General features: G+C 41.6%; 1 protein-coding gene across 2 annotated transcripts in view; it reads right to left on the bottom strand.

Annotated features, from left to right (window-relative positions):
- Nucleotides 1-7,401: 7,401 nt before the first annotated feature.
- Nucleotides 7,402-14,195, bottom strand: part of mmp24 (matrix metallopeptidase 24) — a 90,585-nt gene continuing 83,791 nt past the window's right edge. For both annotated transcript variants that reach the window (XM_059652668.1, XM_059652669.1), the window contains exon 10: nucleotides 7,402-13,311. In XM_059652668.1, coding sequence (XP_059508651.1) covers nucleotides 12,974-13,311 — 338 coding nt within the window. In that variant the 3' untranslated portion in view covers nucleotides 7,402-12,973. The remainder of the gene's footprint in view (nucleotides 13,312-14,195) is intronic.

Here is a 14,195-nt window from a genome sequence, read left to right as displayed (position 1 = left end):
CACACCCAATAAGCAGATCCCGGAACACAATGGACAATTTAGCAAGGCCAGTCCACCTAACCTGCACATCTTGGGACTGTGGCAGGAAACTGGAGCATGCGGCAGAAAACCAACACAGACACGGGGAGAATGTGCAAACTGCAGACAGATCGTCACTGGAGGCTGGAATCGAACCCAGGTCCCTGGTGCTGTGTGGTAGCAGTGCAAAGTGCTGAGCCACTGTGTTACCCCTCTCATCTTCACATTCTTTTTGATCCTCTGGATTTTAAGTGAGTTCTCAATGCAGCCATCTGTGGTTATTGTTAATTAAAAATCATTTTTTTAGGCTCATTCATGTGATGTGGGTATCACTGGCTAGGCCCAGCCTTTTTATTAACCATCCCTGTGGGTCTGGAGTAAGGATGGCAGTTTCCTTCCCTGAAGGATATTAGTGAATCTGATGGGTTTTTCAACAGTGGTTTCATGGTGATCATTAGACTCTTAATTCCAGACATTTATTGAATTCGAATTCCACCACCTGTCATTGGCAGGATTCGAACCCATGTCCCCAGAACATTAAAACCAAAAGAACAGCAGATGCTGTAAATCAGGAACAAAAACAGAAGTTACTGGAAAAGCTCAGCAGGTCTAGCAGCATCTGTGAAGGAAAAAGCAGATTTAATGTTTCGGGTCCGGTGACCCTTCCTCAGAACAGATCTGGGGAAGGGTCACTCGATCTAAAATGTTAACTCTGATTTTTTTCTTCATAGATGGTGCCAGACCTGCTGAGCTTTTCCAGTAACTTCTGTTTTTGTTCCCAGAACATTACTTGGGACTTTAGATTAACAGTCGAGTGATAATACCACTTGGCCAATACATCCCAATTGTACACTAACTGCTGAATGTTATTCATGAAGTCATGGCAGTATATTCATTGAATGCCACTGGTGTCACCTTGTGACAGAATCCTCTTCTGTGAGCTGTACACTCTCACAAACTCTCCTCTGCCATTTCTGTTTTGGCCCCAAATCTCTCTTCCTCCCTGCTGCCCTCTGGCTCCCTACATCCCCTCCCTCCTGCCTTGCCCCTCAGTCTCCTGTCCTTGGCATTCCGTCTCTCTTGGAATTTGCTCTCTAGTGTTACTTCACCAGGCCTTGCCTCCTGGCTTCTGCCTTACCTTAGATCCTGGGGCTCCTCTTCTGCCTGCTGGCTCCACTCCTGAGCTCACTCTGACGTGCTGGGCTTAGGTTCGTGATAGGAGCTGGTCAGTGCTGGTCATCCTAGCATTTTAGCTCTTACCTGCACTGAACAGCTAGTGTCACTAGATGGAAATCAAAAGAACTGTGGATTCCATAAATCAGGAGCTAAAGCAGAAGTTGCTGGAAAAGCTCAACAGGTCTGGCAGCATCTGTAGAGAAAAGGTCAGAGTTAACGCTTTGGGTCCGGTCACCCTTTTTGTTTTTGTCACTAGATGGAGCCTAGTTTGTCTAAACATACAGTACTATGTAGTGTGTACTTTTAATGCTTATGTGTTCATAAATGCCTGGTAATTCAGAACTTAAACATTGCTAAAAGGAGGCATGAAGTTGAAGCTTTTTGTCTTGTACTTAACAGAATGAGGACACAGAAATAGATGTGTAAAAATGAACATTTTATCCAGCATGAGAAGAAGGTGTTGATTGGTTGAGCCATCATTGGCATGGAGAGTAGTTAACTGTCAATCATTAACCTCAGTATGTGCATTTAGATTCTGATTGGTCACTGTGTCCCCAAGGGGATACAGCAGAAATTGATTGTCCCCATGACCTTTATTTATGAAAAAGGTGCAATTATTTACAAATTCTTTTTGCCTAACTAAATCAGTGTCCTGTGTTTTCATATATTTAGCTTCTGACAGGCTCAGATACATCCCACTGATTTACTGATGGTCTTAAATTGGTTCCAGTATAACTCTAAGCAGAGCCCAGATTGGTTAATAAACTGCTCCCAATAGCAGTATCACATCTTGTGGTGGATATACATTTCAGAGGTTTGCAAATAGTGTCTGGTTGAGCATGACTGGTTTACTGTGAATGGTCCACAGGATCTGTTGTTTGATAATGGTCAGCCAGCTGACAGGACCTATGGCCTACACAGCTGCCATCATACCATCACTGAGATTCAACTCACACCACTCACTGTGTGGTGGGAAAATATCTCTTTTGGCTTGACACCAGTATCCTGCTGCTGGAGAAAACCACCGGTGGTTTACTGTGCAATCACAGCTAACACAGCTTGCTTGGACCGCTGTTCCAACTCTTGAGGCATCTTCCCCTTCCAGGGTAATCTGAGATAGACTGGGCAGAGCTCAGTGTCAAAAGTAGTGGACATAGGCTCTTGAGTTTTCACCATGTACAGTGACTGATGATTTGATCACATAGGACAGTCCTGATATGCCCAGTCTCTACATCAAATGTACACAGTGAGCGGATAGCCACAGTCCTGTGCAGAAGGTCACTGATAAGATGGATCTTGTAGCACGTGAGAGTATAGGAAAACAAATGTTTCTTGATGAGGAAATACTGGTTTCAGGCACAGCACATTTTTAAAAATTCGTTCATAGGATGTGGGCATTGCTATCTAGCGTTTATTGGCCATTCTGAATTGCCCAGAGGGTAGTTAAGAGCCAACCACATTGCTATGGGTCTGGAGTCACGTGTAGACCAGACCAGGTGAAGATGGCAGATTTCCTTCCCTAAGGGGCATTAGTGAACTCAGTGGATTACTCCTGCCAATTCACCATGGGATTCATGGTCATCATTAGGCTCTTAATACAAAATGTATTTATTTTTATTGCCACGGTGGGATTTGAACCCAGGTCCCCAGGACATGGCTGGGGGGGGGGGGGGGGGGGGTGCAGTCTTTGAAAGGAAATTAGGAGGGAAAAGACAGACCACAAAATATCTTTGGCATTTGGGATAAAGGGAAACCCCAAGGCTATTTGTAAGTACATTAAGAGAATTATCAGGGAAAGAGTGGGATCTATTAGACCAAAGGGGTAATCTGGGCATGGAGCCAGAGGACATGAGTGAGAACTTAAGTGAATACTTCTGATCTCCATTGACAAAGGAGAAAGACATTATAGCCAGGGATTTCAGTTCAGATGATGAGGTTCTAGAACATATTAACATAGAACATAGAACATTACAGCACAGTACAGGCCCTTCGGCCCTCGATGTTGTGCCGACCTGTCATACCGATCTCAAGCCCATCTAACCTACACTATTCCATGTACGTCCATATGCTTATCCAATGACGACTTAAATGTACCTAAAGTTGGCGAATCTACTACCGTTGCAGGCAAAGCATTCCATTCCCTTACTACTCTCTGAGTAAAGAAACTACCTCTGACATCCGTACTATATCTTTCACCCCTCAATTTAAAGCTATGCCCACTCGTGATCGCCGTCACCATCCTGGGAAAAAGGCTCTCCCTATCCACCCTATCTAATCCTCTGATTATTTTATATGTTTCAATTAAGTCACCTCTCAACCTTCTTCTCTCTAATGAAAACAGCCTCAAGTCCCTCAGCCTTTCTTCGTAAGACCTTCCCTCCAGACCAGTCAACATCCTAGTAAATTTCCTCTGCACTCTTTCCAAAGCTTCCACATACTTCTTATAATGCGGTGACCAGAGCTGTACGCAATATTCCAAGTGTGGCCGCACCAGAGTTTTGTACAGCTTCATCATAACCTCTTGGTTCCGGAACTCGATCCCTCTATTAATAATAGCTAAAACACTGTATGCCTTCTTAACAGCCCTGCCATTAATAAGGAGGAGGTATTAGATATTTTGGCAGGCATTAGGTTGCATAAATCCCCAGGGCCTGATGTGACATATCTCAGGCTGCTATGGAAGGCAAGGGAGGAAAATGCTGGTACCCTGGTAGAGATTTTTAATACCTTACTGGCCAAGGGTAAAGAGCAGATAACTGGATAATAGATTAGATTAGATTCCTGACAGTGTGGAAACAGGCCCTTTGGCCCAACTATGGTTCCTTTGTTCAAGAAAGGCAGCAGGGATAAGTCAGGTAATTACAGAACAGCTAGTCAGGTGTCAGTAGTAGGGAAATTATTAGGAAAAATTCTGAAGGACAGGATTAATTAACACTTGGAAAAGCAGGCATTGATTTGTTGTCCCCTTGTTTAAGAAGGGCAGCAAGGATAATCCCGGTAATTATCGACCGATGAGCCTGATGTCAGTGGTAGGGAAGCTACTGGAAAAGATACTGAGGGATAGGATCTATTGCCTTTTGGAAGAAAATGGGCTTGTCAGTGATAGGCAACATGGTTTTGTGCAGGGAAGGTCATGTCTTAACAACTTAATAGAATTCTTTGAGGACGTGACAAAGTGGATTGATGAGGGAAAGGCTGTAGATGTCATTTACATGGACTTCAGTAAGGCGTTTGATAAGGTTCCCCATGGCAGGCTGATGGAGAAAGTGAAGTCACATGGGGTCCAGGGTGTGGTAGCTAGATGGATACAAAACTGGCTAGGCAACAGGAGACAGAGGGTAGTAGTAGAAGGGGGTTTCTCAAATTGGAGACCTGTGACCAGTGGTGTTCCACAGGGATCTGTGCTGGGACCACTGTTGTTTGTGATATATGTAAATGATCTGGAGGAAGGTATAGGTGGTCTGATCAGCAAGTTTGCTGATGACACTGAGATTGTTGGAGTAGCTGACAGTGAAGGGGACTGTCAGAGATTACAGCAGAATATAGATAGACTGGAGAGTTGGGCAGATAAATGGCAGATGGAGTTCAATCCGGGAAAATGCGAGGCGATGCATTTTGGAAGATCAAATTCAAGGGTGAACTTTACAGTAAATGGAAAAGTCCTTGGGAAAATTGATGAACAGAGAGATCTGGGTGTTCAGGTCCATTGTTCCCTGAAGATGACAATGCAGGTCAATGGGGTGGTCAAAAAGGCATATGGCATGCTTTCCTTCAATGGGCAGGGTACTGAGTACAAGAGTTGGCAGGTCATGTTGCAGTTGTACAGGACTTTGGTTTGGCCACATTTGGAGTACTGTGTACAGTTCTGGTCGCCACATCACCAAAAGGATGTGGATGCTTTGGAGAGGGTGCAGAGGGGGTTCACCAGGATGTTGCCTGGTATGGAGGGTGCTAACTATGAAGAGAGGTTGAATAGATTAGGATTATTTTCATTAGAAAGACGGAGATTGAGGGGGGACCTGATTGAGTCAACAAAATCATGAGGGGTATAGACAGAGTGGATAGCAAGAAGCCTTTTCCCAGAGTGGGGGACTCAATTACTAGGGGTCATGAGTTCAAAGTGAGAGGAGGAAAGTTTAAGGGAGATATGCGTGGAAAGTTCTTTACACAGAGGGTGGTGGGTGCCTGGAACGCGTTGCCAGCGGAGGTGGTAGACGCAGACACGTTAGTGTCTTTTAAGATATATTTGGACAGATACATGGATGGGCAGGGAGCAAATGGGCACAGACTGTTAGAATATAGATGACAGGTTAGACGGAGGATCTTGGTCGGCACAGGCTTGGAGGGCTGAAGGGCCTGTTCCTGTGTTGTAGGTTTCTTTGTTCTTTGTTGAGGGAGATCCTATCTGACTAATTGAGTTTTTTGAAAAGACGACTAAATATATTGATGAGGGTAGTGCAGTGAATGTGGTTTACATGGGCTTCAGTGAGGCCTTTGACAAGGTCCCACATGGTCCAAAAGGTAATAGTCCATGGGATCCAAAGCAAGTTGACAAACTGGACGTAAAGTTGCTTTACAATTAGGAAGCAAAGAGTGATGATGCAGAGTTGTTTTTGTAATTGGAAGCCTGTGACTAGTGGTGCACCATAGGGATCGGTGCTGGGCCCTTTGCTGTTTGTCATCTGTATTAATGATTTCAATGTGAATGTAGATGCTTAAGAGGATGGTCTCAGGCCACAGTCTGATATTGGTAAAGTGGGCACAGCAATGGCAGATGGAATTTACTCCAGATAAATGCGAGGTGATGTATTTCGGGAGGTCTAATAAGGGAAATATGCTATGGGTCTGGAGTCACGTGTAGACCAGACCAGGTCAATGAATGGTAGGTGCCTAGGCAGTACTGAGGAACAAAGGGACCTTGGTGTATAAGTCCATAGATCCCTAAAGATGCCAGTACAGGTAGACAGGGTGGTGTAGGTGGCATACAGGATGCTTGTCTTCATTAGCTAGGGCATAGAATACAGGAGTAAGGAGGTGTTAATCAATAAAACATTGATTAGGCCACAGATGGAGTACTGTGTGCAATTCTGGTCACCACAAAATCAGAAGGACATAATCACACTGGAGTGGATGCAGAGCAGATTCACCAGGACATTGCCTGGGATGAAAAGACTCCTTTATTCATTCATGGGATGAGGACATTGCTGGCTAGTCCAGCATTAATTGCCCAGAGGGCAGTTAAGATCCAACCACATTGCTGTGGGTCTGGAGTCACATGTAGGCCAGACTAGGTAAGAATGGCAGTTTCCTTCCCTAAAGACTGATGTAAGGAGAGACCATAGGATGAATTTGTTTCCCTGGAGCAAAGAAGGCTAAGGGGGCTCTGATTGAAGATTATAATTTTATAAGAGGCATAGACAGAGTAGATCATGAGAATCTCTTCCCCATGGCAGATGTGTCCAGAACATAGTTTAGAGAAGATGTGAGAAAAGTATTTTTCTCCTGGAGGGTGGTGGAACTAGGGGAGACACACTGCCTGAGAAGGTGATCGAAGTGGATACTCACAACATTTAAGAAGCATCTGGATGAGCACTTAAAATGCCAGGGCACAGTAGGCTACGAATTCAAGTGCAGGTAAATGGGATTAGTGTAGCCTGGTGTTTCTTGGTCAGCATAGACATGGTGGGCTGAAGGGTCTGTTTCTATGCTGTATGACTTTATAACATAGGCTTTCAGCAGACAATATACAGATAGAACTCATTTCCAGATTCCTAAACTGTTTCTTTCCTTTATTAATTCACGGATGAAGACTTCACTGGCTAGGTGGCATTTATTGCCTGGAGGGCAGTTAAGAATCAACCACACTACTGTGGGCTTGGGTTCACATATAGGCCAGACCAGGTAAGGATGGCAGTTTCCTTCCCGAAAGGGCATTAGTGAACCAGATGGATTTTTCTGACAATCGACAATGGATTCACAGTCATTATTAGATTCTTAATTCCAGATATTTTTATTGAATTCAAATTCCACCGTCTGCCGTGGCGGGATTCAAACCTGGGTCCCTGGAATACAATCTGGGTCTCCAGCTTAATAGTCTAGCGATAATACCACGAGGCCATCGCCTCTCCAACTAACACATTGAGGAAAGAGAGGCCATTCGATTGCTCCATCTCATTGGGAGATTTGAGAACATCGTGGAGTTTATTAAGGTAAAGAAATTCTTTGATGCTACTGCAGATTCAAATATTGCAAACATTTAAATCAGAAATATGTAAGGATTGAGAGGTCAATCATCGCAGTTTTGCTTGTCAAGGTAACCAACGATTTGTTAGCAAGTGCTGGGTCCAAAGGGGATCATGTGGCAGCCTCAGCTATGTGGGTGCACATGGTATCATGGAAACTGAACTCAACCAAGTTTCTAAGTTCATGATTTCAATGAACACAGAATTGGACACCAGTCGCACATTTCAATCTCTGTTATAAAGTGACATACTTCAAATGTCAATAGCTTCTTTGAGGAGTATGTTGGAAATAAGATAATGATTTTGAAACAGCACATGGCTTATGCTGTTACTCTTAATATATAGGTTGTGTATCGTCTTAATGAATATGAAGAATGTGACAAAAAGCTTCAACATTTTGTATCAGTTTGGCAGTTTTTAATGTATTCCTTTTTTATTCAGTGATGTACTTTATCTTGTAAGTTATTTTAGCTGAGAATGCACAGTGCTGTGCATCTGTAGCATAGCAGTTCAAGTTTTACATTCTTTCCTCCAGGTGAGAAATGTCTGAAGGAACCCAGTGCTGGCTTTAACATGGATGTCTGTGAGACTCACTGATTAATCCCATTTAAGGTCACAATTTCACAAATGCCACCATTACTTTATGAGGATTTACTGTATACCAAAATAAGGTAGTAATAAATACAATCTAAATACCTATCTTTAATCTCCTTAAATAGTTTTGTTCAAAGGAGTACAATCTCAGCTTTTCCATCCTTCCACATAACTGCTGTCCCCATTCCTGCTATTGAGGGCCATGACATCATTCCTGAAATGCAGTACAAGAAGTGGATACAAAATTCCAGCTGGAGCCTATACGGTTCGAAAAAAAATTCTCCTAATTTTTGTACTCCAGCGCTCATTTAATAAAGTCAGAGAACCAATCTGCTTTTTTAAACGGCCTTCTCAATTTGTGTTGTGTTATCACCTGTAAAGATTTGAGTACATTCACCCCTTTAAAATTGTACCGTGGAATTTTTGTTGCCTGTCCTGATTTTTGCACAGTCAGTATAGATTGTGAACTGCCTGTAGTCAGTCTGTCTTTCATATCAGTAAAAATGTAAATCCTGAAACAAAGAGTGAACCAGTACTAACTTTAATCTCCTTAATCCAAGCACTTTCAGAGCAAGTAACAGTTTGACAGGCTCAAAGTGAAAGAAAGAGCTCAGTTTGACACTGAAAACTGCATCTTGCCAAACAACATTTACCCAGAAATAAAAGGATATTGAGAGCAGAAAGTTGAGGAGCCAATCTTTACACCAAAATGAAAAAGGGAATTTCATTTAATTTTTTTAAAACCTGTTCAGATAATAGCATGAATATGGTTATATCCTATTGTAGAAGTTCTGCCACAGATTTATTAGTGGGTTCTAGTAACATCACAGATTGTGAATCAAGTTGAACCACTGTTCACAGCCTCTGTCCCATTCAACCCTGAGCTGATGTTCTAACTCCACATCTCCCCCATTCTGACCAAATGCCTGACTTTTCCCTTCTCTCAGGTCACCTGTTCCCCCACATCCCCAGCTACCAATCACTGTCTGGTGCTGAAACCCTCATGCTTTATTAATTACAATTGTAAAATTCTTCTCTTCTGTTTACAGCCACTCTATGTCCCACACTTCCCTGAAATCTATGTACTTCTCCAGTTTTAATCTCTGAAACAACCTAATCTGTGAATCCCTACATAATGACCATGCCTTCAGTTACCAACAATCCTAAACACAAGCATTTCTCCATAAACCTCTTCTTCTCTACCCAGGTCTTTAGTTGGCTATCTGTTTTTATCTACTATGTCTTTGAAAAGCCATGAGGAAGTTTCCTATATTAGAAGGTGCTACATTAATGAGTTCATTTATGTTTCTGTGGCAGTACTATCCAATTAATCGCATTCCATGTTGCTTTTCCCCATATGTCTGAAATGTTTCCTAATCTGGTTTTTATCCAATTCCCCTTTTGGAAGTTCTGATTGAATCTGTTACCATTGTTCTTTCAGGCAGAATATTCCGGATCATAACATCTAGCCACATAAAGTAAGTTATCCTCATGTCTCCTCTGGCATTTTCTCAATCGGCTTCAATCTTTGTCCCTCTGGTTAGTTATCTTCCTAAATTTATTATCTCAAAACCCTTTGAATAAATAGTAAATTAAATTGACCTTTAATCATCTTTGTTCTGTGGAGATCAGTTCCAGCTTCTCCAGTCTCATCTCATTAACTGAAGTCCCTCATTCAAGTCTCTAAGACATTTTCATCTTCCCAAAAGTGTAGTGTCCGCAATTAGAAGTAGATACAGTTTTCCAATTGCAGCCTAACTAGAGGTTTATAAAAGTATAGCAATAACTCCCTTGCTTTTGTACTGTATTAATAAATAAATGCAAGGATTTCATTTGATTTAACAATCTCTCAACTGGTCCTGTTGCTGAGGCTAAGTTCTTAAAGGTGTTGCTGGCCAGTCTAACACCACCAATTCTTGGAGTAGCAGGTTCCTGAGTTTTATTTGACAATGTCTGAACATGAGTTTAGGGTGGGGGAGGGGTTGGTGGGATTGGGGAGTGGATTTAGCCAGGTGCCTGTTCGGAACAAACAGGATGTCTTGGGCTCAGCTCGGATTCTCCTCCATTGGCAAAGTAAATTACTCAAATTACACAATAAATGAACTCCAAAATATCTAAGTTTTCATTTCCTCTCAAAGGAAACTTTGCATAACTATTACATGATAATAACAACTGGAAAGTTGAGGGAATAAAAACATGACAATCTTAAATGAAACTTTCCATGACTTTTGTTAAACTTTTGCAAAGAATTCCTACATCATCTTTTACATCTGTGTAAGCCTTAGGCTCAGCTCAAACACTCAATATTTCCACTGGAGCACAAAACATTAGATTGCATTGAGCATTAGTGATTAATCAGATCTTTTCAACACAGACAAACTTTAGGCTGACCACCGTTTTGATTGATACAGCAGCTTTGGCAGCCACGTTGAGTGTGAAAATGGATGTTACAGTGTGGAATGTTGAAACAGAAACCGTACCACAAATGAACAGGAATGGAATTAACAACATAAGCACTTAAAAATTTAACAATTTGCAATTTAAAATCAGCTACAGCTGACAACCACCTGGATATATTGTGTAACACCTGAAGGCTGGTCTGTGTAAAACAACCAGAGAAAGTCTCTATATCAGGGTCGCTGGAGCACTCAAAACCAATAAAGAAATCAATTGATGCAAAAATAATTCTTAAATTAATTGAGAAGTTACAGAAATATTGATTGTTCCTCTTGACCATCAGGACAGCAATAATTGAAAATGGTCCCTTGTCTAGCTGCTAAAATATTTACTGATACAGTACAGTCTCTAGAGGAAGACAAAAAGGCCAGGGAAATGGGAGAACATTTACAAAATAAATGACAATTGGTTATTATTTAAACCTCCCAAGTACTTATTGATGGTCGCAGTTTCAATGCAGCAAGACTCTCTCTAATCCAGTCACTGTCACATATACCCGACTGTAGTAACAATATATTCGTACAATTCGTTTTCATGTAGACAATTATCTTAAACATTTTCATAAGAAGATCCATAACTTCATCCCAAAAACTTAGAAAAATCAACGGACATCTTTGACCCATGGTTTTGTCTGTGTTTGTATCAGTTTTGTGGGGAGATACTTAAAAACTCAATTAAAGAATCAATACAGATTTTAAACCATTGGACAATATTGTCAGGAGACATGAAATGATGAATAATAATCTTGGCTACCTCTGACAAAATAGCTGGCTCTTCTCAAACTGTAGCTGCTAAAAACCCAAATAAAATACCATTGTTGCACGTGGAGTCTGTGGGTATAGGAAATTTCAAATGGAGGCAAGTAACACTGACTGCTATGATAAAATAGTCATTAGTCAGCAACATGGTTTATTGGCCAGTCATTTTATCCACTAAGCACATTACTGTTGTTGGGTGAGAGAAGTCAGTCATAACCTATTTCTGCTGCTGGAAACTGAAACTTCCCAGTCCCAAAGAAACACTGTCTATAACTGCATGACCAAGTTCAGATGGGTCAATTGGAATTTTGGTCAAAAAACAAACTCTAAAATATCTGATGTTAAATGTCATTTCATCAATTTCCCAAATATTGTAAGACAAGATTTAAAAAAAACTTTATGAAATGGCAAACCTGTTTAGTAAAAGATTAACTGTACATCAGAACTTTTTACTATGCTTTCAATTAATGTCCTATTGCAAACCTCTTTCAAAGCATTTACATCTACCAGATTCAGTGCAATGGGGCAGCATTGTGACTGACAGTCAATAGCAAGAGCAGCTCGACTACACAAACTTTTAACAACTGGCAAATCAGCTTCATCTGAAATGCAGTTTAAAAGCTCTATCTAGATTATGTCATTAACTGACTAATCAGTCACTCAGTCAGTTTTCACAAAGACTAAGTGGTAACGGTATAATAATACTGCGATTTAGTTCAGCCACCAAATCCTGGTCATTTTCAAGTCATTGTTCTTTCTTTCGGGTGATAACTCCTCCAGCTTCCTTGTGGGACCATCAAATGGCACTTCTGTTTGTTCAATGACTTGAGGACACTGGATGTGTGGCACCATCTGGATCTGGATCTACCAGTACACTGGACAGGTATTGCTAACACTGACTGCTTTGCATGCTAGGGCCTAGTCCTGAATGTAATCAGGCCTCTTGTTGCCATAGTCACAGTTTTATAATGACATACTGATGAAGGTTCACAAAGACTCATTAATGTTGACATTCAAAGACTTGACCAAACAACTAACAAAAGAAAATGTTTTAAGGCTGTTAACTATTGTAGATATTTTGGCCCCCACTTATTTCAAAATACATTGAAATTTTTAAAATCCCCTGTGGATTCACAAATCCACATTTTCGCTTTTACCTATTGTTCCAGTTAATGTGTAATGAAATTACACTCTTGTTTTAAGACTCAAAATCTCTGTTCAAGTAGCATTATATGGTCTCTCATCATGACCAGCAAAATCTTTTCTTATTCAACATTTCTTCCTTTGATGTTATTAGTTTTCCAGGATTATTTTGTGGTGTAGCTCTATCCCAAACAAGAAAACTTTCAACTCCACTGAAGATGTTGATTTGCAGAATGAAGAATTAAAGAGATGGAGTTTATCCTCATTTCTCCTGTGCGGTTTTCCCTCTTCACTACGGAAGGTCTATCCATGTGTTAAAGTACGCACACAGACTGGGCCTACACAGAATGGCACACCAAAAACATGAATGAGGCATTGTAGTAACGTGTGTGTTGCAGGAGTCTCCCAGTTCCCTTTCGGTTCCCTTGTTCAGTCGGTAGAAACACCACAAATACTCCAAGGTTCAGAGATTCTAGGCTGTCAAATCATCTTTCCCACGGTTGGAAGATTCCTGCCTCATTCACAAATAGCCCTCGTTTGAACCAATGACATTTTAAAAACGCCTGTCCTATTGTGCCCGGATCTTCAGACCCACTCTTGCACTGAGCGTTTGCAGGACACCAGGTTCTGCTGTGAGCCTTTCTGCTTGAACTGAAAGATGGTGTAAACCAACACCAGGATACAGAGGGACAGGATACAAGGGATGACTACAGCGATGGCATTTACTGTGCTGGGGACGTCATTGATCTGGACCATGATGTCTACATCGTCATTTGGCCGACGACGGTCTTTGCTCGTGTTGACATCTTTGTGATTGCATCCCATCCAGTCCTTGACAATGGAGCGCGGATACCCAGGCTCCACAAGCAACTTCTGATTGTCAAATTTCCAGTACTGTTTTCCTTTGTAAAAATACGTGTACGCTTATTGAAAAGGAAAGAAAGAAAGAAAGTTAAACTGATAGGAAGATCTTTACATCTGCAGCCTGTACTTTTTAATGCTGTTTGAAATATAGAAAGTTTTGCTTTAAGGATTGGTTGCGGTCAAGAACAAAGGAGATGAAGGTACAAGACCGAATGCAATGGGTGGCCAGGTGGATTAGCCCTGGATTGCTGGAGCCAAGTGGTTGCACAGGCACATTGAGTAAAACAGTCTCAGTTTCTGAATGTTTCTCTGGATCATTGCCATGAATTTGGTTCTTATTACCATAGAACCACATTGCAATACAGAAGGAAGCCATTCAGCCTGGAGTCATGCTGGTTCACTGCACAGTGCCACCTACTCATCATCTCCCACTCACCAATGGCATTTTCCTTCAGAGAATTAACAATTAAGGTTACCTTTTGGAAGCTACAATTGAATCTGTGTTCGGCACACTCTGGCAGCACAGACACTCTAACCATAGAGAGATTCTTTGGCCAATCAGTCTGTGCTCTCTTGACTTCAACTCTTACACCAATGAGAACAGCCTGCCTACTGTGTTTAGGTCCCTGATGATATTAAAAGCTCTATAAAAATCTCCTCTTAAATTTCTCTAAAGACAAGATGAGACTATAAGACATAGGAGCAGCAGTAGGCCATTCAGCCCATCGAGTCTGCTCCACCATTCAGTCAGATTGTGGCTGACATGATAATCCTCAACTCAACTTTCCTGCCTTTTCCTCCGTAGCTCTCGATCCCCTTACTGAATAAAAATATGTCACAACCTTGAACATACTTAATGACTCAGCTTCAGTTTAAACCCTTTAACTTGTCTGTCTCCTCTCCACCTATCTTCTCCTCTATCCATCTTCGATCTGCCTTCCCC

Source organism: Stegostoma tigrinum, chromosome 19 (genome assembly GCF_030684315.1).
Source record: "Stegostoma tigrinum isolate sSteTig4 chromosome 19, sSteTig4.hap1, whole genome shotgun sequence".
Taxonomy (NCBI): Eukaryota; Metazoa; Chordata; class Chondrichthyes; order Orectolobiformes; family Stegostomatidae; genus Stegostoma; species Stegostoma tigrinum.
The sequence above is the reverse complement of the archived record's forward strand: the minus strand, read 5'-3'. Positions and strand labels throughout refer to the sequence as shown.